We start from the raw sequence: 26431 nt of genomic DNA, 5'->3' as shown, positions 1-26431 counted from the left end.
TAAAGTAGAGGCAAACCTCATTACGAATACCAACTCCGATGACACGAGGGTCGTCGAAAAATATGCAAACTTGCTAGCAGACGCGAGGCTGCTTAGACATTGGCACATATGTGCCTTACACATGAGCTGCAAGACGGGCAGGCCTGATGTTCTAAAGGGTCTCGTTGCACTTCTTTAGTCCGAGATCGACTGAATTGGACTTTGGGTCACATCTGCTAAGGTCGGGCTTGGTTTTATGTTCTGCTTGCTTGGACAGGATACGAGCCTCCTTGGATCACTGCTATGGGCATACAGGTCTGAATGATGTGGTTTGGTCTAGTGGGAATGGTCTTGAGGTATCATGGTTATCAGAATCAAAAGTGAGCTGTGATGGCGCAGGAAGAGCTCTAGATGTATGCGTTAGCCTGGGAGACAGAAGGACTATTTGCACACCTGCTCACCCTCATTCATTGTGAGTAGAACATTAGCTAGTATCTCAGCACTGGACTGAGGTAACAGACCATTCCAAGTAATACCGAATATGGACAGTAAAGAACCAAATTGGGTAAATTTGTCACCTGACTTCGCGCATCTGTCAAACTGCGCGTGCGAGTTGTGCATACGTCATGATTGGCCAGATTGAGTCTGCACACTTTTACTCATTGTCCATTGTCCCAAAAGTGCAAAGCTGCCATGATATTGTCTGCGTTCTGATCCTCTAACCATCCATCTGGTCGGCCCATAAGTCCCGAGACCTGAGCCATTATCCCATGGCCAAGTTGCAGGCAGCCACCGTTTCTCGCATCCCCGTCAATCGCAAGCGGAAACGCTTTCCCAAAGATCAGGAGCCAGCACCGACTGAGTCTGGCCTCGTTTCCTCCGTCGCGGCCACCACGAAAGTCCCCACCAAGACTCATGATGGAGGTTCCAAACCTAGGAGGACGAAAGGTACATCGAAACCTGCCCTGAGCCGAACTAGTTCGTCCTCGAGTCTGGTAGAATCAGACGTACCTTGGCCGGATCACTTCAAGTATCTATCCCAGTTGCACCGCGCCTTGAATGTCGTATACACATTTTGCTGCACCAGGAAGCATTTCGCAACGACATGGGACAACATCAAGAGTGCGGTGGAAGGGCACATCAAAAAGCCGTTGGTCGAGGACGACGTGGCGCAGGTCAAGGCGTTATTGCCGCGGGCGATCAACTTTGCCTATGTCGATGAGGAACACCTTATGGTAACGCTTATGGGCGAAGAAGATGGCGTCAGAGGTGGCAGAGCCGACCATTTTCGGTCTCTGGAAGAGGATGAGAGCGCACCCAGAGACAAATCGGAGCCATCCAAAGAACTTCTTCTGTTCGAGTTTGTGGATGGCGACCTGAAAAGACAGGTCGTCGACCCCAAGACAGGGCAACCCACCAAAGCCACCCAGAAACTACGCAATGAAGATCTCAAAATGCCTGTCTTTAGTCAGAAATCGATGCTCAATCTCATTGAAAAGCGCAATGCCAAGTTCACTTCAGCCATAAACACATTCCTCAACCAATGTGCTGAGGAGCAAACAGACCCGGTGGGGAAAATATTGGACCTTAAACAGCAGTATTTACCCTACCCCTCTACCAGTCGTCCCGCAACCCCTGGCCCAGATAATCGGCTGCAAAAAGCGATCCCCAAGGAGCGAAAGTCAATAACGGAGATTGTCAAAGAGATTAGCGAGCTCGAGTGGTATACTGGACAGATTGTCCCCGATGGACACCGTGTATTCGATCCTCAGCCAGCCATATATGGTGACCTCAATTTTCAGTTGTCCCAAAATCTGGTGAACGCGCTGTACAACAGCAGAGGGATAACTCAGTTATACTCGCATCAAGCCGAGGCCATCAATAACCTGCATGATGGCCATCATGTAATCGTGTCTACGTCAACCAGCTCGGGCAAATCGCTGATCTATCAGATACCAATGCTTCACGAACTCGAAAAGGATCCCCAAAGCCGCGGGCTCTATATCTTCCCCACCAAAGCACTCGCCCAAGATCAGCGTAGAAGCATGAAAGAGCTCTTGAAGTACATCCCAGGCTTGGAGGACGTCGTTGTCGAGACATTTGATGGCGACACGCCTATGCGGGCACGCAACCAAATCCGAGATGAAGGCCGCATTATCTTCACGAACCCAGACATGTTACACATTACTATTCTACCTCAGGAGAGCGGATGGCGAGAATTCCTTCGGAATCTCAAATTCGTGGTCGTGGACGAGTTGCACGTGTATAATGGTTTGTTTGGCGCTCATGTGGCCTTTATCATGCGCCGGCTGCGGCGCATATGTGCCGCCGTGGGAAACCGCAAGGTCAAGTTTATTTCGTGCTCTGCAACAGTGGCCAATCCAGAAGAGCATATGAAGACCATATTTGGCGTGGAAAATGTCAAGCTAACGGATTTTGATGGTTCTCCGTCTGGCCGGAAGGAGTTTATTTGTTGGAATACACCATACAAAGATCCAGGCGATCCCTCATCAGGTCGTGGTGATGCTTTTGCAGAGACAGCGAGGTTAATATGCCAGCTCATTTTGCGAGGGGTTCGAACCATTGCCTTTTGTCGCGTACGAAAGCAATGTGAGGTCCTACTGGCGGCGGTCAAGACGGAATTCACAAACCTCGAGAGACCAGAATGTGCTGCTTTGGTCATGGGTTATCGTGGCGGATATTCGGCGCAAGACCGTCGGCAAATAGAGTCAGAAATGTTTGGTGGCAAGCTCATGGGTATCATTGCCACCACGGCTCTGGAGCTGGGCGTGGATATTGGGTCCCTAGATGCCGTTGTTACGATGGGGTTCCCATATACGATCGCCAATCTAAGACAACAGAGCGGTCGTGCAGGTCGACGGAACAGAGACTCGCTTTCTGTTCTGGTCGGTGACTGCTTTGCTGTCGATCAACACTACATGCAGAATCCCGACGAGATCTTCACGAAGCCTAATTGTGAACTCCAGGTCGATCTGCAAAACGAACTTGTGGTGGAAGGGCATATTCAGTGCGCTGCTTTCGAGATGCCCATCAAGGCAGACGAAGATGAGAAGTTCCTAGGCAAGATGTTGCCGGAGATATGCACGGAACGGTTGTCGTATGACCCTCTGGGATTCTATCACTGCAACGAGAGATTTCGACCGCTGCCTTCTCGGTGTGTCCCCATCAGAGATACCGAGGACAATCACTTTGCTGTGGTTGATATCACACATGGTCGTAATGTGGTCCTTGAAGAAGTCGAGGCTTCGCGAGCCTTCTTCACCCTGTACGATGGGGGAATATTCTTGCACCAAGGTCGGACATATATCGTGAAAGAGTTCTCACCTGAGCGCAAGATTGCCCGTGTTCAACTCGTCAAGGTGGACTGGACTACGCAGCAAAGAGATTACACAGACGTGGATCCAATCGAAACCGAGCAGGTCCGTCGGGTGTCGGCCAACTCTCTCACCAAAGCATATTTTGGCCGCATCAAGGTACACGCCGTGGTATTTGGGTTTTTCAAAGTCGACCAGAAGGGTCGGATTCTCGACGCAGTGGCTGTGGACAACCCACCGATCATCATCCACTCCAAAGGTCTATGGTTGGATGTCCCCAAGTCGGCGATGCAGATTCTCAAGGACAAACGCTTGAATCTTGCGGCAGGGATCCACGCGGCCGAGCATGCATTGATGTCCCTGATGCCACAGTTTGTGGTCAGCATGCCCGGCGATGTGCGAACCGAATGCAAGAACGCGCTGAAGGAATTCGCAAAGAAGGAGACTCAGCGGAAGAGACCTGCACGGTTGACGTTTTACGACGCAAAGGGTGGACCCGCGGGCTCGGGGATCGCAGCGAAAGCATTCGAGTTTATCGACATGCTTCTCGAACGTGCCGTCGCGCGGGTCTCGGCGTGCCACTGCCTCGAGGGCTGCACGGAATGCATCTGCGACGAGAGATGCAAGGAGAAGAACATGGTCATGAGTAAGGCCGGCGCCGAAGTGATCCTCAAGTCTCTGCTGGGCATGGACATCGACGTCGACGCCCTCCCGGACGGCGAGGAGGAGCGCGTTCCTGCCGGCGTCGAGACCGTCGTGTTTGCCACCGAAGTCATGGGCCGGGATGGACGGAGAGTGCCCGAGAAGGACTTTATCAAGAAGGAAAAGAGCGATGACGATGCCATCATTATCAAAGATGAGCCTGAGGACTGATTTCCATGAAGGCTGGCCTTTTACATACTTTATCATGTATGGATACCTAGAATGTCTGTAAGTTTGTATGTATATACGAAATGAGGAACGAGGAATGAATGACGTGACAAAGATTTACAGCATACAAGCTACAATCTACAATCAACAGTAGGTAGGTAGGTAGTTATGTATCTTGTGAGCGAATGAGTCAATTGAGCACAACAGAAAGAGACTCTATGATTTTCAAATCTGGCTTTTTTCTTCTTCTTTGAGAGAGTTTGCGGATTCACATCGATTGTAGGGGGTCGACCATCAACCCTCGACCAGCCATCAGCCATGTAGTGTAGATGATCTGATCTGTCCATCGAGGTCATTTGCCATCTAACCACGCAATGAATGAATAAATCTTGATCTCTTTTTCGTGGGTATCACCCATCCAACCCCCTCGTCGCGTGGCGGACAAACGCCTCAGCCTCCCTCCTCACACTGGCGATATTGATCGCGCCGGTGCCGTACGCGCGTGCCACCGCGGCCTGGACCTCCTCGTCCTCGTAGAGGGTGTCGTCGTTGTCGTCGTCACCACCACCAACACCCGTGCCTTCGCCCTCACGCTCACGCTCAACGGCGACCACGGCGCGCCAGTACGCGTCGTCGCGGTCCTTGAGGGCCGGGTTGCGCACCACGGCGTTACGTGCGATCGAGTACGCGCGCAGATTCGTCGCGGCCATCTGCAGCGCCAGGTTGGCTTGCGTGAGGAGCTCGTCGGCGCGGCGGCGCGCGAGTTCCGCGTCCGCTGAACCAGGCCCACCTGCTGATGTGGAGGGGAAGAGGTAGAACCGCCCCGTCGCCGACACGTAGATGCACAGCGCCACCGCGATGTCGAAGGCGCACAGGCCCAGGTACCGCGCCGTGGTGCCGAGCCAGAACGTCCCCGCGGGCGCGACGGTGCTGATCGCCACGGGCGGCGCGTATGTCGCTGTCAAAAACACGTCCGCGCCCGCGAGGACGAGCGCGCCAAAGACGGCGGCGCGGCGCCACGTCGACGCCTCGTACCCGCCCACGGTCTCCGAGGTCGCGAGGCCCAGGCACAAAACGTGGAAGAGGTGCGGGAGCACCGTGTTGGTCGGGAGGTGGTACAGCAGGTACGAGATTTGGTCGTCGGGGTGGCAGAACAGGCAGTCTCGGAGGGTCGAGGGCCCGAAGCGGAGGTAGAGTTGGCGAAGGCTGTCACAATGTATAACTGTTAGATTCCATATCATAGATCATAATCCATCTGTCATTCTTTTTGGCTGAGGAATCTAGATTGAGTGGCGGTGGATCGTGGAGGCGATGGTTTCCTTGTCACCGCCGTGATTTGTTCCGCGAAATAGGGAGGACAGGGAAACTCACGCGGGAGAAGTCAGCTTTGCTCTCAACGCCTCGTCCGCGGCCGAGAGCACCCCGTTCTCGCGCAACATGGCCAACCGCTCAAACAGCACGTCGGTCGGCACCGACAGCCGTGACTGCGTGGCCACAAAGACATTGTGGTCGGCGATATCGCCCCTCAGGGGCCACGACGCGTACAGAAAGACGCAAATCGACACGAAGAGCGCGTTCAGCCCGCGACTGGTCCGCTTCGGCAGAGGGCGCGGCGGCGGTCTGGTGCGGTAGGCGGTCTTAAGGGCGGCGTAGTAGTTGATGGCGCGTGGGAGGATGAATGTGAACAGGAGAGGCCAGAATGGCTTTACGCTGTTTTCCTCAGGCAGAAACCACCAGTGGATATGTTAATCAATCTGGACTTTTTATTCCTTCTCGCGGGCGGTGAGGTGACGAAAACCCCTTTCGAGGGTACGGAAAGGAATAGGGATAGAGGCTTGAAGGGGGTGTACGTGTGTTTGTAAGAGTGGGAGGCTTACCTGCTCCACAGCGTCATGGCTCTGAAAGCGGACAGTCGAGACTCATGCTATGAGTAAAGGGATTGTGTTTAGACAAGATTTCAACTGTGTCTCGGTTTCTACTGCCTGCGTGTCCAATGAGTGGCAAGGCGTGCGTATCTGGGTCTGTTGGTATGTAGGGGTGATATTGATGTTTGAGACTAGGAGTGTCAAGAACAGATACGGAACAACAATGCTCCGAAGTCCGACGAGGCTGGTACCTGAGTCGCTAGCAAGGCTGGATCATAGCGCAGTAGCCTTATAGTCGTGACTAAGCGTTTTTCCACCTATATCACATATGCTATAGACACATATTCCTCAAATCCAGTCCGATCCCAGAGGGTGGGTGTAACTGAATCCATTATCTAAGCCACTCCGAGTCACGCTGAGCACCTACTGAACAACAGGAGACTGTAAACCTTCAGACTAAATCAATCTCCATGGTTTCTATCGAAATGAAACAAGCGCGCATCAGAGCTTCGGCATCAGGTATTTGGACTCTGTTAGATGAACCTACTTCTGGTGCCAGGACCTCCAATTGCCCTAGACGGTAAAATTGCGTTTTTCCCGGGTCGACAGGTTTGACATGGATGAAAAGCCATGTGTGGTCTTCTTCCCTTGACACCAGCAGGATATAGTGTGGCTCCTGTTCCGTTACTGCGCTGGACGAGGTGTTGTCCGCCAAGTACCTTCTAGTCAAGGGGAAGTTGGGGGTGTTGAATTTGTCGCTGAAGCCTTTAAAGACGGTGCATTGAAGTCTCAGTGTGGTCGGGAGGAGTTGTGATGGCTCAAGCAACAATACCGGGTGTACCTTTATGCCGTCGGCAACTTCCCGTGGCATCTGAACCGGATTTATGCTGTGTGCCCAAGACCAAGATGGTACAGAATCCAGAGGACATTGTCTTTGCTTGTCTGCAGGGGCGACGTACCATCCCAAATCCAATGGAAGACCGTCTAGAAAATGCCCAAATCGTGGTTCCGGCTTACCACAGATCCTCGATACCTGACTACCAAGTCCGATGAGCGCAGGTATTCTATCAGAATCCTTTGTCAGACCCAAGTTGGAGTGAATCTCAACCAGGGCACGCCACCAGTTTCGGATGTTCCGCTCTCTTTGGGCACTTCCGCCGCTCAAAGCGCGGTGATACGCGATCTTGAAAGGCATGTTTGCATTGGGATGGCTGGGATCGTCCAATGCTATTAATTCTCTCCAAGTTTGTACGTCATGAGAAAAGTTGAGGGCTGGTTCGGTTCTCGTGATGTCCGGGTCTGTAGCCCTAGGGACTTGGTGAAACCCACATTCACAATTCGAACTCTCGAGGCACTCCCACATGATTTCTAGCGGCGTAAAGAGGACAAATCGCCGAGACAAGAGTCTCTCTTGCAGTACCCAGCCTCGAGTGAGCAAGTCCAACGAAAATGTAGACGCTTTGGACGTAAGGGATCGTATAGACGGACAGTTCAAGTCGGGGTGTGTTAGGACCTCTCTTACGTAGATTCTGGTTTTGTCGTGTTGAATGCCAGAGACGCAAAACCCCCTGTGGGTTGGATCAGCTACCGAGAAGCATGCATTTTGCCCAGTAGCTGCCGCTACCGTCAGAATGGCTCCTTCATAGACCGAACCCATTAATTTTGACTCCTTCTCCCAATCCTCGACACTATCCTGGATGATGCAGAGGCTGTCAATCCAGATATATCGGATCGGCATCGGGTCAGCATATTCGGTCCGATGCCAGGTTGAAAACTGCCTGGCAAACGTGATGGCGTCCTGAAAAGTCGGCGTTATCCAAGTCCAAGGAATATTTTCTTTGAGAGAGTCTATATTGCGCAGGGTACATCGTGGTATGTGTTCTGCATCAATCCATCGGTGGCTGAGACAGAGATAATGCCCTCGAGCTCCATTGCTTTCCACCAATGCTAGCTGATCTGCCTTTGAAATATCGATCACTCGAGTGGGCAACAAAGGTGCGACAGCGCCATTCCCACAGGCTAGATGATCGGCATTGCATGTTTTGAACCATGAGAAGACCCTCGAGAATGCTTCTGGAGAACCAGTGTTTGCGGAAATTTGAGTCTGCCGAGGGGAGTTTTGGAGGAAGAAAGGCAAGTCATCACCATGGCCGGGTTCGGAAAAGTTAGACAACCACTGGAGCCAAGACGGTCTTTTGACGTGCTGCAGGCATCTTGAAGATTTCCAGCTCGATATGTACCGCCTCAGACGGTGTGGTTTGGATATATGCATGAATGTACGCACCGCGGGCATTGCGTTCACGGTTGAACATGACATTTTTGGCTGCGGTAATGCCTTTTTTGTCCCGTAAGAAGCCGAGGAAAGCCATGAAAAAGCATAATGTTCGACAGCCGCAGCAGATGTCTTGCTGGCGCGGCTCAGTCAGTCGTGTATCGGGGTTATGCTGTTCCCAATCACTTTTATCAAGTCTCCCGAGCCTTCCACTTATATTGTTATTGGGATACGGAAAGTAAGAACGACAAATCTCACAGTCATCCTGGGTATAGACCCAGACGCGTGGACGGAGCCGCAGGAACCGATAGAGTGCCTCAAGATGTCCCGATACAAATCTGGGTGTATATGCCTGTTCTTTGAGCGACGAGCTTTTCCTGTTGATTTGTCTGAGACGGCTCAGACCTGTCGGCTCGGTGGTCGAGAAAGGCATCGTTCTGAAAAGACCACTTGGTAGAAGGGTGTGTCACCGCACATATGTCGATCAACTCGAGGCTGAGCTGCCTGAGACGAATGCTGGAATCTGTGATATCTGGGGCCTTGGCGGGGAAACTGTCCCAGTCACATGATGATTAGTTGCATGTGCCCAAATGCACCTTTTTGTGGAATTCTCTTGTAGAAATAATTCTCTCAAGATAGCAAAAAGCCTTACCCTGTGTCCCTCTGCCTTTCTGTTCCGTTGTGTTGAAGAGCGAACTCGAACTGGGTCCATGCATGAATACCTCACAATAAATCACGTCTTGGAATTGGGAGATGCCAACATGCGGCTAGATATGTAGAGAGCATGGAGAATCCATCAAGTGTTTCTTTGCCTGGTTTGATGATTGACCCTGCACAAGATGAGGGAGCGCTGCCCAGCTGTACAGCCAACTCCAGATTCCAAACGCTCTTCGCTACCTGCGCCTCACACAGACTCCTCGCTAAGCCTTTCAAGTTCGTCAAGGGTGTGCCAAAGAGCTCTTGCAGTCTTCTCAGGTAGCAAATTGCAGTAGCACCACCCTTCTTCAGGCCGTGTCATTTATTCTTTGCATTGCCTGACCCTTCTTCGGTCTTTTTAGCTGCCGCTGTCGGACTGGTCAGTCGGTTGTCTCGTGTACACAAGCTGGAATGTCGCTGTGTGCCCACCTTTTGCTTGTTTTTCTCGCATAATGGCTGCTTGGGCTTCTTTCGTCCGCTGAAACTCGGTGCCGGACTGTGTATTTTTCTTTTTCTGTAATCGGATACTTGTTAGTCCAACTCCACACAGCTCCGCAGTCTTGATTCGACAATGCAGGGCGCAAATCTGAAGGTGTGTCAATTCGCACCTGTCCAGACTGTTCCTTGATGTTCTTCTCGCGAGCCTTTTCTCTTTGGTTTCCTCGAGTCATGGCTGTGATGGGTGAGACAGAGGCAACTCTTTGGTTTGAGTTGGAGTGGGATACGAGAGACGGTGCAGTTGCGTTGTCGCTAAGTAGCTGCGAGAAGTATGAGGGTGAAGGAGTGGGAGCGCGAGAGGGAGACCAAAATTAGTTGGTGAAGGCCGCAAGTCTGAGTGAGATGAGCCTCGCACAGAGCCGCAGTTTCTCGGACGGAAAAAAGAAATCGCGCACCGACTCGGCCTCATCCGCAGGCAGCTCTACACCACAGGCACCTTTGTTTCGCTCTCCCACCTCCACATTCTTCACTTACACGACAATCTCGGTCTCTTTGTCAGTAAAGTGTCATTCTGATCGGCGACAGACTGTTTCTCCCAAGATCCTATACAAGGTTGTCGCATACCTGAGATGCACTTGGCGTCAAGGGTCCCCAAAATGGAAACGCGCTCTCAAGTGCGTTTCAGGTTTGGTCAACCCTGAATCGTCGTTCAACCTCAGCCACTCTTTCTTTTCGTCTCTCCCCAGCCTGAGGAAGACATGGCATCTGCAACAGCTGCATGATTTTGGACCGAATTGGGCATCACTTGACTCGATCTCTCGGGATAACGCCACTGGTGGGAGCGTCTTCGTTTCTGAAACCGAGTTTGAAGACTTCTCCGACGGCACACCAACTTGACCAATGGACACGTCCTTCCCGTGAGTGATGCGAACCAGATACTACAGCTTCATCTCGCGCTCGCGCTTATGACGGTGGTGACTCTGAGACCCTATTTCTCTCCAGACCAGATCAATGGGTAAAAAGATGGAAAAAGACCGCTGAAGAATAATTCATTTCTGCCGCTCCCTCCTCGAGTGTTGGCCACTATTCCTCTTTTCCCATGTACATTCACTTCTATTGATGGTCTGGCTGTTCAATAGCCTGCTGTCATCGTATTGTTCTATTCATCAAAGCGTTCGAGCCTGTTAATTGAGCCTACAAATATCTTTTCTTACACAAACCCTGAACATTTTCATGATACCCTGACCTGGAAATAATCATCATCTCCCAAAACCTACACGACAGGTATTCATTCGACTTAATCCAAAGCAAACTGCAACATGCGCTTCTTCGGCAGAACCCTGGCCGGCGCTGGCTACATTGTGCTCAACATCATCCGAGCGATGAACATAACTGCTCTTTTGGCCGTCATCGCGGCAAGTTCGGTCATGCTGGTCAAGACCTTTATTGTGTCCAAGTTTTTCTTTTTCGATGCCTGCGAGCACGTTCTCCGAGTCGTCATGAGTGGTAAGTTCCCAGACTGTAATGTGGCGGCTGGGATGTGGTGCTAAGATGTGTCAGGATTCCTCATCCTCACCGAACTCTCTCTTTTCAAGTCATTCTTTTCCAAGAATTGGCCTCTCTTCAGCGCCCGGTCGAGTTTTGTGATGCTCGGGCTTGCAATGATCTTCCTGGGGAACAGTCTTCTTGGGAATCTGAACAAGCACGCCACCAGTCAGGAAAGCCTGGGTCTGCCATTCTGGCGGCTGGTGATAGCAGCCGGAATCATTGTGTTTGTGATGGGCTTCATCAACCTCTTTGCAGTAAGCAGATAGGCATGGAAAATCAGAGTTAGACGCTGACCCAAACTTGCAGAGCTATATTTTCAGAGACACCAAGGCGCATCTCACAGCGCGACAAGTCCGATCTCACGGCGCGGTCGCATCACACAAAGCAGACGTCGAAGCTTCTACTCCAAAACCACCGAGCCGCAAAAGTCATTACCGATCATTCTTCCTAGGCAAGCGAGACTCATTGCCCTCGTATTATTCTCGCAAGAACACGGATCGTGCCAACATGGCCGAGACGCCCAAGATGCACCTGGCCATTTCGAGTCCTTTCCCACAAGATCAACCTCTAGTCCGCAGTGTGCAGAGCCCTGGTGGAGCCAGCTCCAAGTACAGCCAAAGCCCTAAGAGTGAGCGATATGCCATGAGCCCTGAACTCAACCGGCCAGATTTGGCACATCACCCTGCCATGACACAAGGCCATGCTATCTGAAGTGTGGACAAAAAACAGGAAGGGAAACATATCTGAGGGTTAGTGAGGGAAACGATGATGATATGGTTGATCTCATGCCACTACACTTTTGAGTACTTCAGTCAGTGGTGACCAGGAGCTTCAAAGGGACCAACAATGGGAGCCGTGGATGTTTTGCTTTTCTTAAATCTTGCAACAGATACCCAGACCCAGATGGCAAGAAATAATCAGACAGTGATGAGTTATGAACAGCAATCAATCGACCCCTGAACAGTGTTTGATGTCTGTCTGTCATGCAGCGGTGCTCGGTCCGCAGTGTTTCTTTTTCAAAGCTTGATTCCAAGAGGCAGAGGATTCACACCCCAGCCAGTCAGACGGAGAGCGACGCCGTGACACCGTTCGGTTATACCAGTAGGGGAAGAGGGACGCACGAGTCTAGGGTCTCGACCAGCCTATCTGTTTGACATGTGTGTTGTTTCCGACTGTATCTCTTGCGGCAATTTGCCACTGTCGCTCTGGGCCTTTTGTCCCATCTCCCTTGTCCACCCCTCGTCCACCCATCTCATCCTAGCCCACCTTTTCTCCTTGTACCTCTGTCCCTTCTGTGCACCTATCTCGCTGTGTACCCCGTCACCACTCTATGGATTCGTATCCTACGGGTATTGATATGCCTTGTCGACTTTTCTTTACTTGTACTTGTCCCTGTAGCTGTACTTTTGCTCGTTGCCATGCGTACCCTTCCTGGATGTATGTCTATGTCTATGTACTTGTAGTTGTACTAGGCCACGTCTGGTTTCAACCTCTTTGGAATCATTTTCCAACCCCCACTCCCCTTTTCCGGTCTACCTTGTTGCCTTCGCGTTAGGAGAGAAGACAAGACAAGACAAGCCACCAAACGCACGCTACGCTGCGCGAACCAAAGTCCAACCATCCACCCCCCTACCTGACTCCTGACCCCTCCTCCTCCTCCTCTTTACGCCCCCATGCCATGCACACCAAGGTACTTACCGAGTACCTTGTCCCCTAAATCGTCCGTGGCTCATGTACCATCTGTGCCTTACCTCGATCAGGACATCTGGATACCCAGCAAGGCAAGTCGCAGGTCGATTTCGTGGTCCAGCAATTGCGAAAATCGCCACTCGGGTGGGGTTGTTGTGTTGTAAGCTTTTGGAAAGCCACCACCCCCTCACCCTACCTACCTACCTAGTAGGTATCTATGTAGGTACCTACAAGAGAGTAAGTACTTGGTACTCAGCCGTGCTTACAAGGCTTGCGGCCCGGCGGATATATTTTCCTTGCATACTTGTACTTGTACTTGTACTTGAAAAGTAAGGCTGAGGTAGAGAGGAGCAGCTGAGCTTTCAGCTCTCAGCTCCTCTTCCCATCCTTCCCTCCTCATTCTCTCTACCTCCCTACCTGCCTACTTGCCCCTCGTCCGTGTCCTTGTGCATCTACTCTTATCTCCCTTGGCCCTCGCGGCTTGCCGCTTATCACTCCCTCTTCAGCCATCACACACCCGCTCGCCGGCCGCCCTTCTTGCCCCTCCAGCCCCTCGTAGCCGTTGCCATTACCACCACTGCCATAACTTGTCCACAGGGTTGAGTTTTCAACCAGACTGCCACGGTGAGAGAGCGAGGCGGACAAGTCACCCCCCGGATGGGATATTATGGACCAGATACTCGTAGCCTTGGAGGTACATAGGTCGAGTGGGTGGGCAATGTCAGCACATGGCATGGCTAGTGATCATGCCCAGTAATGATACTACCTAGTGCATGAAAAGGAGTGATGGACGGACTGTGTAGAAACTGTTTCCCTTTCTCGGCTTTCGCTGGAGGGAAGACATCTGGCGAGTGGGTGGCGAGGTACGTACCTACCTAGGTAGGCTGGTAGGGCACTAAAGGTAGGAAAAAGAGCCGCATCTTCTGAAGACCCTCCCTGTTACCCGATGTGGATGTGTACATGTACGTGGACAGACGTGATAGGTAGATACGATAGCAAGTTTCTCAGTAGACACTCGGTAGGCACTCGGTACGTAAGTACTCCGTACGTACTCCAGTATCCGTCCTCATCTCCCGCCCCGCTGCTCTCCCTTCTCACTTCCCTCTCTGTCCATGTATCTGTCTTGTGTGTATCCATGTAATCTAAACCTTGTACCGAGTAGAGCCCTGCATCCCGACATGCAACCTGGTACACTTTGTGGTATCCCTACCAGCGATGTCAATACTGGTGTCAGTCCTCGTGCCACTCCTGATCTTTCTGTATTCATGTCAAGGGAGGGTAGGTGTGGTGTTTGAAAACATTCTTCAACCGTATATGCGAAAGAAAGACAGCAAAAACACCCTGTGGTACCATCGTCACTATCTGAGAAGAGCGAGTACCCGAGTACATTGAACATGGGCCTGTCTGGGTCCCGAATAATAACAAAAATCCCAATTTCTCCCCAATGCAATTCGTATATGTCATTACGTCGTCCTTTGGTTGTTGGCACACAACACACAAGTCGAGAGGCGTCCATAAATCATGTCAACAACAGTGCTCGGTGGCCCGTAGGTCAAAGTGTACCCAGAATACCAATCTCCATCCCAATCCCAACCCGTCTATTCCCATTCACCACATTCCACGCTTGCTGCTTCTCTCACCTCTCAAGTAAACATCCAGCTCGTCCTCTTCCCCGCCGGACTGCGGCTCTTACTCTTCTCCCGCACCACGTACATCTTGTCTCCCTTCTTCACAAACGCGTGGTCGTTTGGCGTGAGTGTCGTGATCGTCTTGGTCTCCTTGACATACGGCCCCGTGATGAGTTTCCGCTCCTTGATTTTCCGCGTGTGCTCAAAGAGTTCGTCTTGTAGCGAGTGGTCGATGTATTTCTTGATAATGATAAATTCTTCGTCGCGCTGCACATCACCCATGTGAAAAACGGATGAGTTAGCAAGACAACACCTCCAAATTGGTTACACGGCTCTGTCGGCGATGCTGAGCAGAGCACAGACCGGACAACAGCAGCCTGGGCAAGACACAGCGTGTAACATGTGGGAAAAGATGAGTGGTACATACCGGATCCCATTCCCAAGGCAACCCATAATGATCCAGCGTATCCGGAAGGAGATACTTGCGGTTGACCTTGATGTAAGTCGGGCGGTGGAGGTCGATGGCCAGTGTTGCACGCTCGGCTTTCTTCTTGTGGAGCACCTCGTCAATGTACTCTGGACTGTAACCTGTAATTCCAGAAAGAGTGACACAGATTAGCCTCGTGCTCAATCCAAAATCAACCCAATCCCAAGCCACCCCCCAACAGGGAGGGCTTCGTCCTGAACCATGGCAAGGCTCGTAGAGACCATGCGTGGCTAGGGACGACTAATAGTAATAGTAACGGCGATAGGGTCTGCGCATACCAGCATTCATGAACTTCTCCTTGACCTTCCTCTCGAATTCCTCCTCCTCGGCCTTCTTCTTCTCCTTCTCCTTCTGTTGACGTTCCTCCTCGTCCCGCAGAATCTTCTTCCTCAATTCCTCCTGCTCCTTCTTCTTGCGCTCCTCCTCCAGCTTAGCCTCGTAGAGAATCGCCTCACGCTCCTTTTTTCTCCGTAGAGCCTCTTCCTCCTCTTCCAACTTCCATCGTCTTCGCTCTTCCTCGCGGTCTTTCTTTATCCGATCGAGGATCCGCTTCTCCTCCTCCTCTCGGTGTGACATGCGGGCAAAGTCGAGTTCCTTTCGGAATTTGTATGGTAGATCGTCTTCTTCGATCGGCTTGGTTTTGGCTGGTTTATGACTGGAGTGACGACGGTGTCGTGATCTTGATCGGTCGCTCGAGCAGCTGGAACTGGAAGACCCGTCGCGGTAACGGTGGTGACGATATTCGCGGTGTCGACTGCGACTCCGACTGTGATCACGATCACGATCACCTCGCTCAGAGAGGGCACCTGCACCTATATTGACAATCGTAGGTGCCACGCCTGCGCCTTGGCTGGATGCACGAGGGCGGCTTTGTGGCACCTCGAGGAAATTATTCACCTCAATGGGCGGCTCGTAGGTACGGCGACCTCGTCCTCCATATTCGCTGCCTGCGACACTGTGGACTGGCATCAACACATATTCCCGGTCAGACCCCGACGAGCGTCGGGAGTAGGGCATAATGGTCTCGATAATTGCAGCCGTACTGCCGTAGTACCCCTCCAACTACTAGCGTACTTTCAGCCCTGACACAAGAGGCACGGATCAGATCGTAGGAGCGGTGGCGGTGGGGTAAACGCCCGATTGCTGATGGATATCCGGGGCGCAACGGTCACAACGGTGTATAGTTGGAAGGATAACGTCCAAACCACTAAACAAACTTTCGATCTGGTGATATCGGTGTCGATCTTGTTCGCTGGGGAGTTGTGAGGAGAAGAGAAGAAAAAAAATCAATCACGGTAATTCAGCTCTGTAGTGGGGAGGCTGCTCGCTTTTATCGTTTTCGTGCAGCAAGCCAGTGCGGCCAATTTGAGCCTGGATCGCAACCCACAAAACAAAACTTGGGGGCCGGGAGGACTAAAAAGGTCGACTGTCATGTATGGTATGCTGGCGAGAGCTGAGTCAATCGAAACCCCGGTCGATCCAATGATCGCCTGTCAAACGAAATTTCAGGTTCGTAACGCCATGGCCCTTTTGTCTGAAACAAATCACGAGGTCGTACCGCCAGGCCTCTTGTGTGAAATAGGTCTGAGATTTGTTTGAGCAGTCTCCTGGACACCAAGGCCGCCTGATGGCTATACGAATACCTGACGATCTGAAAAACGGAGGATATCTATGCCAAGTATATCGATTGCATAAAAGGTTGGTGTCAATTTCCACCCCTAAGTCAAACCAATCTGGCGGCAATGGACCGCCGTGGTTTGGTGGGCCTATGGAGGCCTGAATGCACGTCTGCTCAAGCCTGCGTCATTTGACATGCTTAGGTTTGGTGCAAAAGGTGGTCTTTTGCTTGCTCGTCTTGAGGCCCGACAGGTGCCAGGAGCATCCGATATTACAAGCAGTCCCCGTGGTGCATGGACGAGTAAAGCAGCAGTTGACTCTCCACATCTTGTCAGAGTTGCCACCGCCGCCTCGGGCATATTCAGGCATGTTCGCTGGGGAATGGCGGGCGTATCCCGTTGGCCAGCAGTGGTGTTGGTCTTTTAGCTATTATGTCAGCGACGTGCTTGTAGGCGTGATCCGTTGCCAGGATTCTGGAGGAGATGCGTATGTTTATGACAAAATCATCCCTCCAGCGGCAAGATATCCAGATATCGGCGATCAGCCTGAGTAGCGATCACACCGATGAAGACGTATTCTTGAATCAGGATATTGGCGCAAGAATTCGTCTCGTGATGTTTTCGTGATTGTCTGAAAGCTACGGGCTCGAGCGACATTGCCAATGTATTCAGTTGAAACCAAGACCCCATCGTCGCGGAAGTGACGCCCAGGAAAATGCCGGAGCGCAGCTTGATCCAGGAATGCCCTCCTCGTGCAGCGGGTGTGTTAGCATTCGAACAATCTAGCCTGCGTGGAACCCACACGGTCTTCAATTGAAAGGGCCCATCACGATCGACCACCAGTCTGTAAGATCTTCTCAATGTGCTGTCGACTGTTCTTGTATGTAGTCTCTTGGTAATGTAACTTCTTCTCCAGATCCGTGATGTCCTTGCTCAGAGATGCTGCCTCGGAAGCCAAGCGCTTGTTCAGAGTCGACGGAGGAACGGCGATGAACCTGAGAGCCAGAGTTGTCAGAGAAAGCGCAGGCCGTTGGCGAAGGAATTTCATACATTTTCCCAACCCCTTCATAGACATTTGTGTCTTGTGACAAGGATTTCAGCTCATTGGCTGTCAGTTGGTTGAGTCGAGCATCTCTCCGTTTGGCACTCAATTCTGCCTGCGTTTGCGTGATCTTTTGTTGGGAAAGCAGCGCTTGAGTCTCGACTTCTTGAAGCAACTGCTAGTGGTGAGTAGAGATGGACGATTTGGTGAAGAGGGATCAGACCTTTTGCAACGCAGCATTGGGAATGGCCATCTTGGATGAATACAACGTGCTAGCCAGTGGAAGATGATGTACAGTTTTTGAGCCTCAGTTTGACTAGATTGGAAGATTACAACATCCGCGCTTCAGGGTTACCGTTCTAGGCAACTTGGAGTACACGCGCCCAGCCAACGCCCACAAGCATTCGAGGGGTACCAAGGGCCCAGGTAACTACCGAGGGGCTGCTTAGACCCGATGCAGGCGTCGGCTTTCCGAAGTTTAGGTGGCGAGGGGTTGGCTGCGATCGCCCCTGGGGGTCTTGAGCCGTTCAGGACCTGGACTTCCAGGCATTGCTTCACGTGTCAGGGCAGCAAATGATCTGCCTGAGGCTTCCTCCTTAGGCCCTTTAGCTACCTAGCTAAGCCCTAGTTAAGCTGCATCGGGCCCGGCGACGTCATTTGGGTGTCATTTGCCCGCTTGCGAGATAAACAAGTTTATCACCGCAGCTCCACCGCGAACGTTTTTGTGCGTTGTAAGCCCTCGCTTTACTCAACTGTGAAACCCACCTTTTCCATCCGCATCCGTAGCCACCATTAATTCCCTGACTGAGGACCGGTGCCTCTTATAATCCTGGGAACTACCTCCTGGGCGCTATGTTTTCGACTTAACTCCCAGGCTCGAAACAACCGAGAATCTGTACAGCATCTGTCTCGTTACCAGAATGCCCGCATGGCTTCCCTCCATCCCATATCCCCCGCCAGGCCAGCCGGGGTACTGGCATCCCGTCACGAGCACTTTACAGTGGTGTGAAGAGGTACGGCGGACGCTATTCTCTTGAAGTACTGAGTTGTCGAGGCTGACACGAGAAGGATTATTACGCCACGTACTACTCCGCCGAGATCATCAACACTCTAACCAACCTCATGTTCATCTACCTGGCATACAAGGGAGTTCAGAGCTGCAGAAAACATGGACACGATACCGTATTTCAAGTGGCATATTTTGGATATTTCCTGGTTGGATTTGGCAGCTTCATGTTTCACACCACCTTGAAATGTACGTTGGTGCATGCAAAGATCAAGTACATCCCCCCTCTTCGATTGCTGGATCTGACCCAACCTTGATCCCCAGATCCGTGGCAGTTGGTTGACGAGCTCAACATGATATACACTACCTGCCTCATGGCCTTTGCTTCCCTATCCTACTCGCAACCTAGACAGATACAAGTCTATCTCGGCGTCTTCTTAGTGCTATTCTGCGCCTTTATTACCGCCTACTACCATTACCTCCAAGACCCCGCCTTTCACCAGATTGTCTACGCCTTGTTGACCGTATTTATCGTCGTGCGCAGTGTCTACAGCATGGAAACGAGTCTGCGACCGTCGTTGAGGAAATCCGAAGAAAAGCACCGTCTCGAACGAGAGAGGTTAGGCCTCTCGGTGGAGGTTTCAAGAGAACAACAAGAATATGAGAATAAACGAGACCTGGAAATCCTAAGAACCATGTGGTGCTTGGTGGCGTTTGGAGTGAGCGTCTTCCTTGGCGGCTTCTACATCTGGAATCTGGATAATCAGTACTGTTCCACGCTCAGACGTTGGAGGCGGAGTATCGGCATGCCGTGGGGTTTCTTCCTCGAGGGACATGGCTGGTGGCATCTCATGACCGGCATTGGCGCTTATTGCTATATTGTGTGGGGCATACACCTTCGACACATTCTAAACGGAGATCAAGAGCACTTCCAGATGGTCTGGCCGAGCATTTTCACGCTGCCAGAAATCGTGAGAGTATCAGATCCGCCGGAGAAGGAGAGCAGCAAGGCAAACGGTGCTGCAACTGCCAACGGGAGTGCCCATGAAGCTGCCAATGGGAGTGTCAATGGGAGCGCAAATGGTTACAGCAAAAAGACCAAATGATGTATATGAACATATCAAGACACGCAATGGATGAGCTGAGCTGTTGACCTGGATTCCGAGAGGATCCCTCTTCGCTCTTTCTTCCACCCACCCTTCTCCCTCCCCTCTTTTCTGAATAGTGAAGTGCCGGCGATGTGCTGCTGTGTAGGACCCTTCGACCGGAATCCTCGGATGCGGCTTGACGAAATACACAAGCACCTTGACCTCATTCCCAAGTGCATGTGTTGTGTCCGTGCCGTGGGATACTGTACATACAGCATGCACAACTCTGCGCCGGACCTAGAGCGAAGAGGGAAACCCCACAAGTGCCCACGGTCCCCGATCTCCGAACGAACCAGCGCGAGGCTGTCGCTTCACTCCTGAATTGACTCGGAAGATTCATCCCGCGTGGTAACTTATTCTGAATGGGGGGCTAACTATATCCAAAGAGTGAAAAAGAAGAACTAGAGCTCTGACAGACAATTCTGTTCGAATGCGCCTGATCGTATTGGTCCTATATAACCCCCCTTCTTGGACGCAAATGCTGTCGACAAGTCCCAGATCATAAAACCGTTTCCATCAGCCATCTCCGATTTTGCGAGGTCGGAATCATACACGATGCTGCGCAATGTTCACATCTCCGAAAGGCAGAAGAATCCTCTCGAGCACCCCAGCGTGGCAAAGGTAAAAAAGGTGGACCGAGGTACTATATACCAAACTCATCGCCCAGGAAGAAGGTAGTCGTCAGAATATCTCTACGGTGTCAAAACGCCCTCGCATACACGGCGATCGACATCTGAGACCTGCCGCAAAGGCCCACGCTCTGCCCGTAGCACGGAACGCAGTTGGACAGCAGGGTGACGGTGCCGGTGATGGCCGCGCCACAGTAACAGTCGGCGGTGGCCCCGGAGGCGGCGCTGACGGTGCCGAGAAAGTTGGCGCCGTTTTTGGTGATGCAGATCCGGGCGCACTGCGCGTCGATGTTGGCCGTCGCGCTGCCCGTCAGCGTGGCGTTGAAGCCGCCGTTGGTGCTCGGGCTGTCGAATCCGTAGTTCCCCAGCGCGACGCACGTGCCGGCTGAGTTGCATCCCTGCGCCCAGCATCCCAGGTAGGCGAATTGGATCGAGTCTGCGCCCTTGGGCCCTGTTGCACCTGTCGCCCCGGCAGGGCCTGAGGGGCCCGATGGTCCTGATGGTCCAGAAGGACCCGCGGGTCCGGTTGGCCCCGTTGCACCCGTGACACCTGTAGCTCCGGTAGGGCCAGCAGCTCCTGCTGGACCAGAGGGACCAGAGGGCCCTTGAGCACCGGTGGCACCTGTTGGTCCTGCAATAAGATCCGTGAGTGACGATCAAGAAGAGAATGGAAGGTTTTTCAGGCACATCGCCAAAACGTTTTCCCCGAGTGACTTACCAGTAGCTCCGGTCGGACCTGGGGCACCCTGGTCCCCCTGTACTCCTAAATATTGAAGTGTTCGTCAGTATGTCTCCTTTCGACAAATCTCGGGTAAACATCACAGGTGCGGAATGGTCCTCGTTCATCCGACCTTTTCCACTGACGATGGCCCTTCGGCAAGTCCAAACAGGACTCTTTCGTCTGTAGCAGATAGAATTGGACTCGGTCTCGTGTGAATTGGTTCAAAACGGGACTTGGATAACTTGGAATGTGGGTAATACTACCCTGTAACCCTTGAACTCCTTGTACTCCTTGCGCGCCTGGGAAGATATTGTTAATTTAGGTGGCCCCGTACACGCCTGAAATGCGCAAAAGAGGACTGCCTGCTTACCAGTTGCGCCTGTGGGACCTGTCGGGCCCGAAGGGCTAAAGACGACCAAAATCAGTATGAGAACATCCAGAGCATTAAGGATAGCTTGAAGGTCAACCGACGTCGACATTGCAGGGCACTTTCGGCCGAAGCGAGACTGTACAAAGTCCAACCACGGAACGAAAGTCGACAACACTCCACTTACCCCGACGGCCCTACAAACTGTCAGCGTCCAAAGCGTAGCCGGTATGTTCGAGACTTACCTGATGAACCACTTAGTTGTGGAGCTCCCACAGCTGCAGCGCAGCTACTAACTCGTGTCATACTCAGGCTTACAAAAAGACAATCGGATGGCGCCACCAACGGGTCGCTAAAGACGGCCACAATTGTGTTGTCCGGAAGGACACAAAATCTTGCCCTGTTGTTGTAAAACGCGGCATTGCTCCACATAAGATTGTTTTGAGTGTCAACAGAAAAGGCAGTGGTTATGTCTCCGGGACTGGCACTGGCTGTAAAATTTGCATACGTCGTTCCAGAAGTGGTGCCGAATTGCAAGGCTCCGGCACTGGAGTTCGCAAACAGCTGCCCATTGACCAGATTGTAGACCACGGCATTCTGGCAGCTATCTGTAGCCTGACCGGTTCCCCCGAGGAATACGTTTCCCTGACGCTTTCTGAAGCGATTATTACCCTGAGGTTGGAGCACCATCTGAGACAGCATGAATGAATAACTCTCCACGCAGGAGAAAGAGGGAGATGAGTGGCTTAGGCAGTCAGTAGGCGTTGGAGGTGAAGGAATCAAATACTCACGTGGTATGCGCCAAAGGGAGTTGGGGAATTTGGTTTGACTGTGTTATGAACATCGAGCTTGTGGGAGCGTTGGTGATGTCCAGCGTCAGGTAGTCATAGACCTTTAGAGTGGTATTTGCGTAAAAATAATAATCAATGTGTATTTATGAAACCCCTTTAGCAACTGGGAAAAGAATACATGGAACTTACTCACAGGGACCAAGACCAGAACTTCTGTGACAACCACTTCAACCGATCAGTTCTGATCTGCTCGCCGTAGCACATTTCGGGGAATAGGCTGCGTTGACTTCTTCACGATTCTGTTCTCCACAGCACTGGGAATATAAGTTGCGGAAGTATTTCTGGTTAGTAAGGAAAGCAGAGTCAAGACCCAGACAGTGATAATCTCCAGCAGAAGCATTGTGGATGGATGCAAAGCCTCACTCAAGAGCAAATGAATGACTGAAACGAATGACTAAAAGATACAACAACTGCTAGAGAGGAAACAAGCGCAGACAGAAGAACCTGATATAAGAGCTGAATATATTCGGCAGGATACCAATAAACGGCCTGACAGAGGCTGGAGCCTCGTGGCCCGGACAACCCGAAGGCGTTCCAAATGAAGAATGGAACTATGGTCAATGATGCGGCCATCATGATTCACTTCGACTCTATCAGAGCCTAGAGGGATCTTCATCCGATCATCACCCTCCCATATTGCGTTGAAAGCTGGAATGCATGTGTTGCGGGAGGAACGCGCATTGGGCAGGCGGCACGCGCCATGCACCGAAAGTATGATAGACGAAACTGAGCAGGGACATGCCCCTCCGCATCCCATGGACAAGCTACAGCCTTCTCGTGAGATCGTAAAATGGTATGAAGGTATGAAGGTCAGTCCTGGTGGCGAGTGTAGTTGAGAGAAGAACAAAATGCGGGAAGCGGAGAGTTCAAAGAGCGTGACTGGCTTGGCGCGTCTTTCCGCGTCTTGGCGCTCTGTTGCCTGATGCCATCTATTGATATGTACCGAGTAACTACATGTATCTCAGATATGCCTGACCTACACCCCTTCAGCAGTGGGCATAAAGGGGGTCGCTGTTCCTACGATAGGTAGAGTAATGGCGACGTGAGCTCAGCAAGGGCACATTTCTATGCCACTTCACCTCGTCCGTATCACCCACTTCCCAGACATACTCCCATTTCACTATCTCAGTCGACCTTCCCGCCACAGTTTGTACCTTTGAGACTTGTGAGGCACAATCGACTGGCGCATCCCTAATGGCCGGACCTCTACCAAACCCAGCTACATCTTCGAACTTCCTCTCTACGCGTCGAGCCCTCTTCGACACCCTCGCCTCTTTCCTGACTGTGGCAACTCATCACATCCTCTATCTACGTCGAATCTATCCACCGGTTTCATTTCTCGCCGCCAGGGCATATAACTGTCCCGTTCGCCAGAATCGTCATCCTGCAGTCTGTACGTGGGTCAACGACGCCGTCGCTGCAGTCCGTGATCAACTCGACAAGAACACTGTCGAAAAGGTTTTGCTGTGCATCTATGAATGTGAAAGCAACCGTGTCCTCGAACGCTGGACATTTGACCTCGGCTCTTTTTCTTCGACTGGTCTAGATGCCTCCAATATCCATCTCGAGTCCTCCCCGCCCGATGATGGCGACCTGCTGAGTGACCAAGTCAACCTGGCTGATTTAGAAGCCAACTTTCGCGCTACCTTGTCTCGGATTAGCACATCGGCAGCCCGACTTAGACCCCTCCCTGAGGGCCCTGGTGCTCCTGAATGCAGCTTCACGCTAGCTATTGAGGTCAAGGACAGGGCGGATCGTCCCGTAGGGCGAATTGAGAAGGAAGAGCGCAAGTGGATTGCGGCAGAACCACAGCCAAACCCGTCGTCTGCGACCCCAGGATCCGCAAAAGATGAAAGAGGATCGACCACTACGTCCCCACGAACACATGCAGTTCGCCGTGTTGAGGTAGGAGAGCTGCAAATGGAAGTCTGGGTGGAAGAAGCAGCGGCCAAATTTGAGTTTTCCCTCCCCTCAACGTCGTCCGGATCATCATTACCTCCAGAACAAAGAGCAGCAAATATGTCCTACGGTGCAGGAAAAGAGAAGTTTGATCCAGAGAACATGTATGCCTACGATCTCGAGCCACCGGACGTCAACCGCAAACCGCAAGGGGGAGCCACGACAGACTATCAACGAGGTTGAGTCACGCCATCGCTGGCATGTCATCACGCAGTTGAATTCGGGAATTCAGTCTGTGTGGGAATAGTCACAATTGTCGAGGGCTGAATCAATGCAACCAGACATAGTCGTCGCAGGAGATGATGGCAGAATTACTACGAACTAGTCCCTCACCATTGCTCTAACTGGATCGGTGAGGCATTCCACATTGAGCTCACTCAGGAATGATATCTTAGGCGCCACCACTCTCCATCAACTTACAGTATATGGCTGCGCAGTATGATGGGGCCGATGCGCCATGAAATCGCCAAAGACGGTGTCACACTCTCTATATCCACTCCTCGAGACCTATTCCCGTTCGATATCAAACAGACTTGCGAGATATGATCCAAGCTTCAACGCCGGTGACACAGTCTACAGGGCCTCAACCGCCACATGCCACGCGTTTATGTCTCTGTAGCTAGAGCTAAAGGCTGATGCCATAAGATTGCTCGGCTGCAGATACCCAGGAGCAGGTTGATGATCAGTGCAAACGTTGGTCTTCTAAACTTGGATGTGGGCGGCGAGGGACAAACTAATGAGCTATCCTCCTTGGAAACAACACCCCCTTTTGCAAACCGCTTGTGGTCTTGTGTTGGGTCACACGAACTATCCCGTTTGCTTTGGACAACAGGTGTTTTGTTCAGACGACCTTTTATCCGATATAAAGCCCTCGACAAAACGCGACAACAATGGCACCTCTTTCATTATCACTATATCACACATTATCATGTGCCCCATTCCTTTGGACTGCCTTGTGACAACGATAACCCTTTGTTTGTCTTTGCAGCCTTTATATGCCTGCGGCTATTCTAAAGGTATGTTGCAGTTCTTTTTACCTCTCCAAAGACCAACACTGCCGAGATCACCTTCAGCCACTTTCAAACCGCACATACAACCTATCACCGTTGCTTAATCAACTATCGGCGCTCCTATCAACCCTACCCTTCCACCGAATTCATAACACAATGTCACTCACTGTACCTGGGCTCGTGGGACTCTTCGTCGGAGTTTCTCAAGCTCTGCAGTATCAAATCTCCCAAAACTACTCCGGTTCCGACTTTTTCGATCACTTCGACTTCTTCTCAGACCCCGATCCAACACATGGCTTTGTGAAGTACCAGGATTTGGCTGGAGCTAATAATACTGGATTGGCAGGGTTCGCCTCGAACGACGCTTTCCAGAATGTGGTTTATCTCGGAGTCGACTCGTCCAGTGTTGCCCCAGGCGGGAGGCAGTCCACCCGCATTGAATCCAAGGAAGTCTTCAACCAATCCTTGCATATCGCTGATATTAGACATATGCCAGGAGGCATCTGCGGGTCATGGCCGGCATACTGGCTAGTAGGGCCACAGTGGCCCGATAACGGGGAGATTGACATTCTGGAAGGAATCTCACTTCAACCCGTCAACAAGATGGTCCTTCATACGAAAGCCCACTTGATGGTCTCCAACATCTCAGACCCCAGTGTTGCGAATGTCACCGGAATGCAAATGCAAGGCACTTTGGCCAGCCTTGATTGCAGTACTGACATCACCGGAAACCCCGGCTGCGCGGCGTCAGGCACCAACAACTCGTTCGGCAAGGCCTTCAACGACAATGGCGGAGGTGTTGTGGCTACCGAATACGGCCCGCAGTGGATATCCATCTGGAATTTTGGGCGTGGCGAGATTCCCGCCGACGCTTTCAGTGGCAGTCCCAACCCAGAGACCTGGAGAACCCCTGACGCTCACTTCATGTCCGCAGACGGTGGCCCGCTGTCCGAATACTTTTCCAATCTCAGAATCGTCATCAACACCGCTCTGTGCGGAGACTGGACGAACGCGGACTGGGCCAACTCGGAATGCGCGACATTGGCCCCGACTTGCCAGGACTATGTTGCCAATAACCCGCAAGCTTTCAAAGAGGCTTACTGGCTTATTGGAGGTATTCAGGTCTATCAGCCAATATCTGGCGGGTCGAACATCACGGACGGCCCTTATACAGATGCGGCATACCGTCGTCAGGTGCCTCGCATGCATCCCCGTCACACATCTTGACTCGACCTTAGGGTTTGAGATCTGGCGAGGTGTCGATCATACGCAGAC

General features: G+C 51.9%; 9 protein-coding genes across 9 annotated transcripts; 5 read left to right on the top strand and 4 right to left on the bottom strand.

Moving 5' to 3' along the window:
* Window positions 1-749: 749 nt before the first annotated feature.
* Window positions 750-4187, top strand: AYO20_05957 (hypothetical protein; the record flags this gene model as incomplete). The annotated part of the gene is made up of 1 exon (XM_022644248.1): window positions 750-4187. The coding sequence occupies one exon, from the start codon at window positions 750-752 to the stop codon at window positions 4185-4187; it is 3438 nt and encodes a 1145-aa protein (XP_022499774.1).
* Window positions 4188-4594: 407 nt separating this feature from the next.
* Window positions 4595-7244, bottom strand: AYO20_05956 (hypothetical protein; the record flags this gene model as incomplete). Its single annotated transcript, XM_022644247.1, has 4 exons — window positions 4595-5390; window positions 5556-5887; window positions 6597-6936; window positions 7009-7244. The coding sequence occupies 4 exons, from the start codon at window positions 7242-7244 to the stop codon at window positions 4595-4597; spliced, it is 1704 nt and encodes a 567-aa protein (XP_022499773.1).
* A 3530-nt stretch (window positions 7245-10774) lies between these two features.
* Window positions 10775-11714, top strand: AYO20_05955 (hypothetical protein; the record flags this gene model as incomplete). Its single annotated transcript, XM_022644246.1, has 3 exons — window positions 10775-10961; window positions 11016-11257; window positions 11310-11714. 3 exons carry the CDS (start codon window positions 10775-10777, stop codon window positions 11712-11714), a joined length of 834 nt encoding a protein of 277 aa, XP_022499772.1.
* Window positions 11715-14335: 2621 nt separating this feature from the next.
* Window positions 14336-15824, bottom strand: AYO20_05954 (hypothetical protein; the record flags this gene model as incomplete). The annotated part of the gene is made up of 3 exons (XM_022644245.1): window positions 14336-14587; window positions 14748-14908; window positions 15086-15824. The coding sequence occupies 3 exons, from the start codon at window positions 15822-15824 to the stop codon at window positions 14336-14338; spliced, it is 1152 nt and encodes a 383-aa protein (XP_022499771.1).
* A 1425-nt stretch (window positions 15825-17249) lies between these two features.
* AYO20_05953 (hypothetical protein) lies at window positions 17250-17718 on the bottom strand (the record flags this gene model as incomplete). The annotated part of the gene is made up of 3 exons (XM_022644244.1): window positions 17250-17418; window positions 17474-17640; window positions 17689-17718. The coding sequence occupies 3 exons, from the start codon at window positions 17716-17718 to the stop codon at window positions 17250-17252; spliced, it is 366 nt and encodes a 121-aa protein (XP_022499770.1).
* A 667-nt stretch (window positions 17719-18385) lies between these two features.
* Window positions 18386-19577, top strand: AYO20_05952 (hypothetical protein; the record flags this gene model as incomplete). Its single annotated transcript, XM_022644243.1, has 3 exons — window positions 18386-18478; window positions 18534-18720; window positions 18796-19577. The coding sequence occupies 3 exons, from the start codon at window positions 18386-18388 to the stop codon at window positions 19575-19577; spliced, it is 1062 nt and encodes a 353-aa protein (XP_022499769.1).
* A 742-nt stretch (window positions 19578-20319) lies between these two features.
* AYO20_05951 (hypothetical protein) lies at window positions 20320-22026 on the bottom strand (the record flags this gene model as incomplete). The annotated part of the gene is made up of 6 exons (XM_022644242.1): window positions 20320-20879; window positions 20967-21011; window positions 21340-21475; window positions 21524-21533; window positions 21582-21592; window positions 21655-22026. The coding sequence occupies 6 exons, from the start codon at window positions 22024-22026 to the stop codon at window positions 20320-20322; spliced, it is 1134 nt and encodes a 377-aa protein (XP_022499768.1).
* A 1355-nt stretch (window positions 22027-23381) lies between these two features.
* AYO20_05950 (hypothetical protein) lies at window positions 23382-24329 on the top strand (the record flags this gene model as incomplete). The annotated part of the gene is made up of 1 exon (XM_022644241.1): window positions 23382-24329. The coding sequence occupies one exon, from the start codon at window positions 23382-23384 to the stop codon at window positions 24327-24329; it is 948 nt and encodes a 315-aa protein (XP_022499767.1).
* A 983-nt stretch (window positions 24330-25312) lies between these two features.
* Window positions 25313-26383, top strand: AYO20_05949 (hypothetical protein; the record flags this gene model as incomplete). Its single annotated transcript, XM_022644240.1, has 1 exon — window positions 25313-26383. The coding sequence occupies one exon, from the start codon at window positions 25313-25315 to the stop codon at window positions 26381-26383; it is 1071 nt and encodes a 356-aa protein (XP_022499766.1).
* Between the last annotated feature and the right edge of the window lie 48 nt (window positions 26384-26431).

The sequence above is a fragment of the Fonsecaea nubica genome (genome assembly GCF_001646965.1).
Source record: "Fonsecaea nubica strain CBS 269.64 chromosome Unknown Scaff36, whole genome shotgun sequence".
In the NCBI taxonomy this organism is placed as follows: Eukaryota; Fungi; Ascomycota; class Eurotiomycetes; order Chaetothyriales; family Herpotrichiellaceae; genus Fonsecaea; species Fonsecaea nubica.
This window is presented reverse-complemented; position numbering and strand designations above follow the sequence as displayed.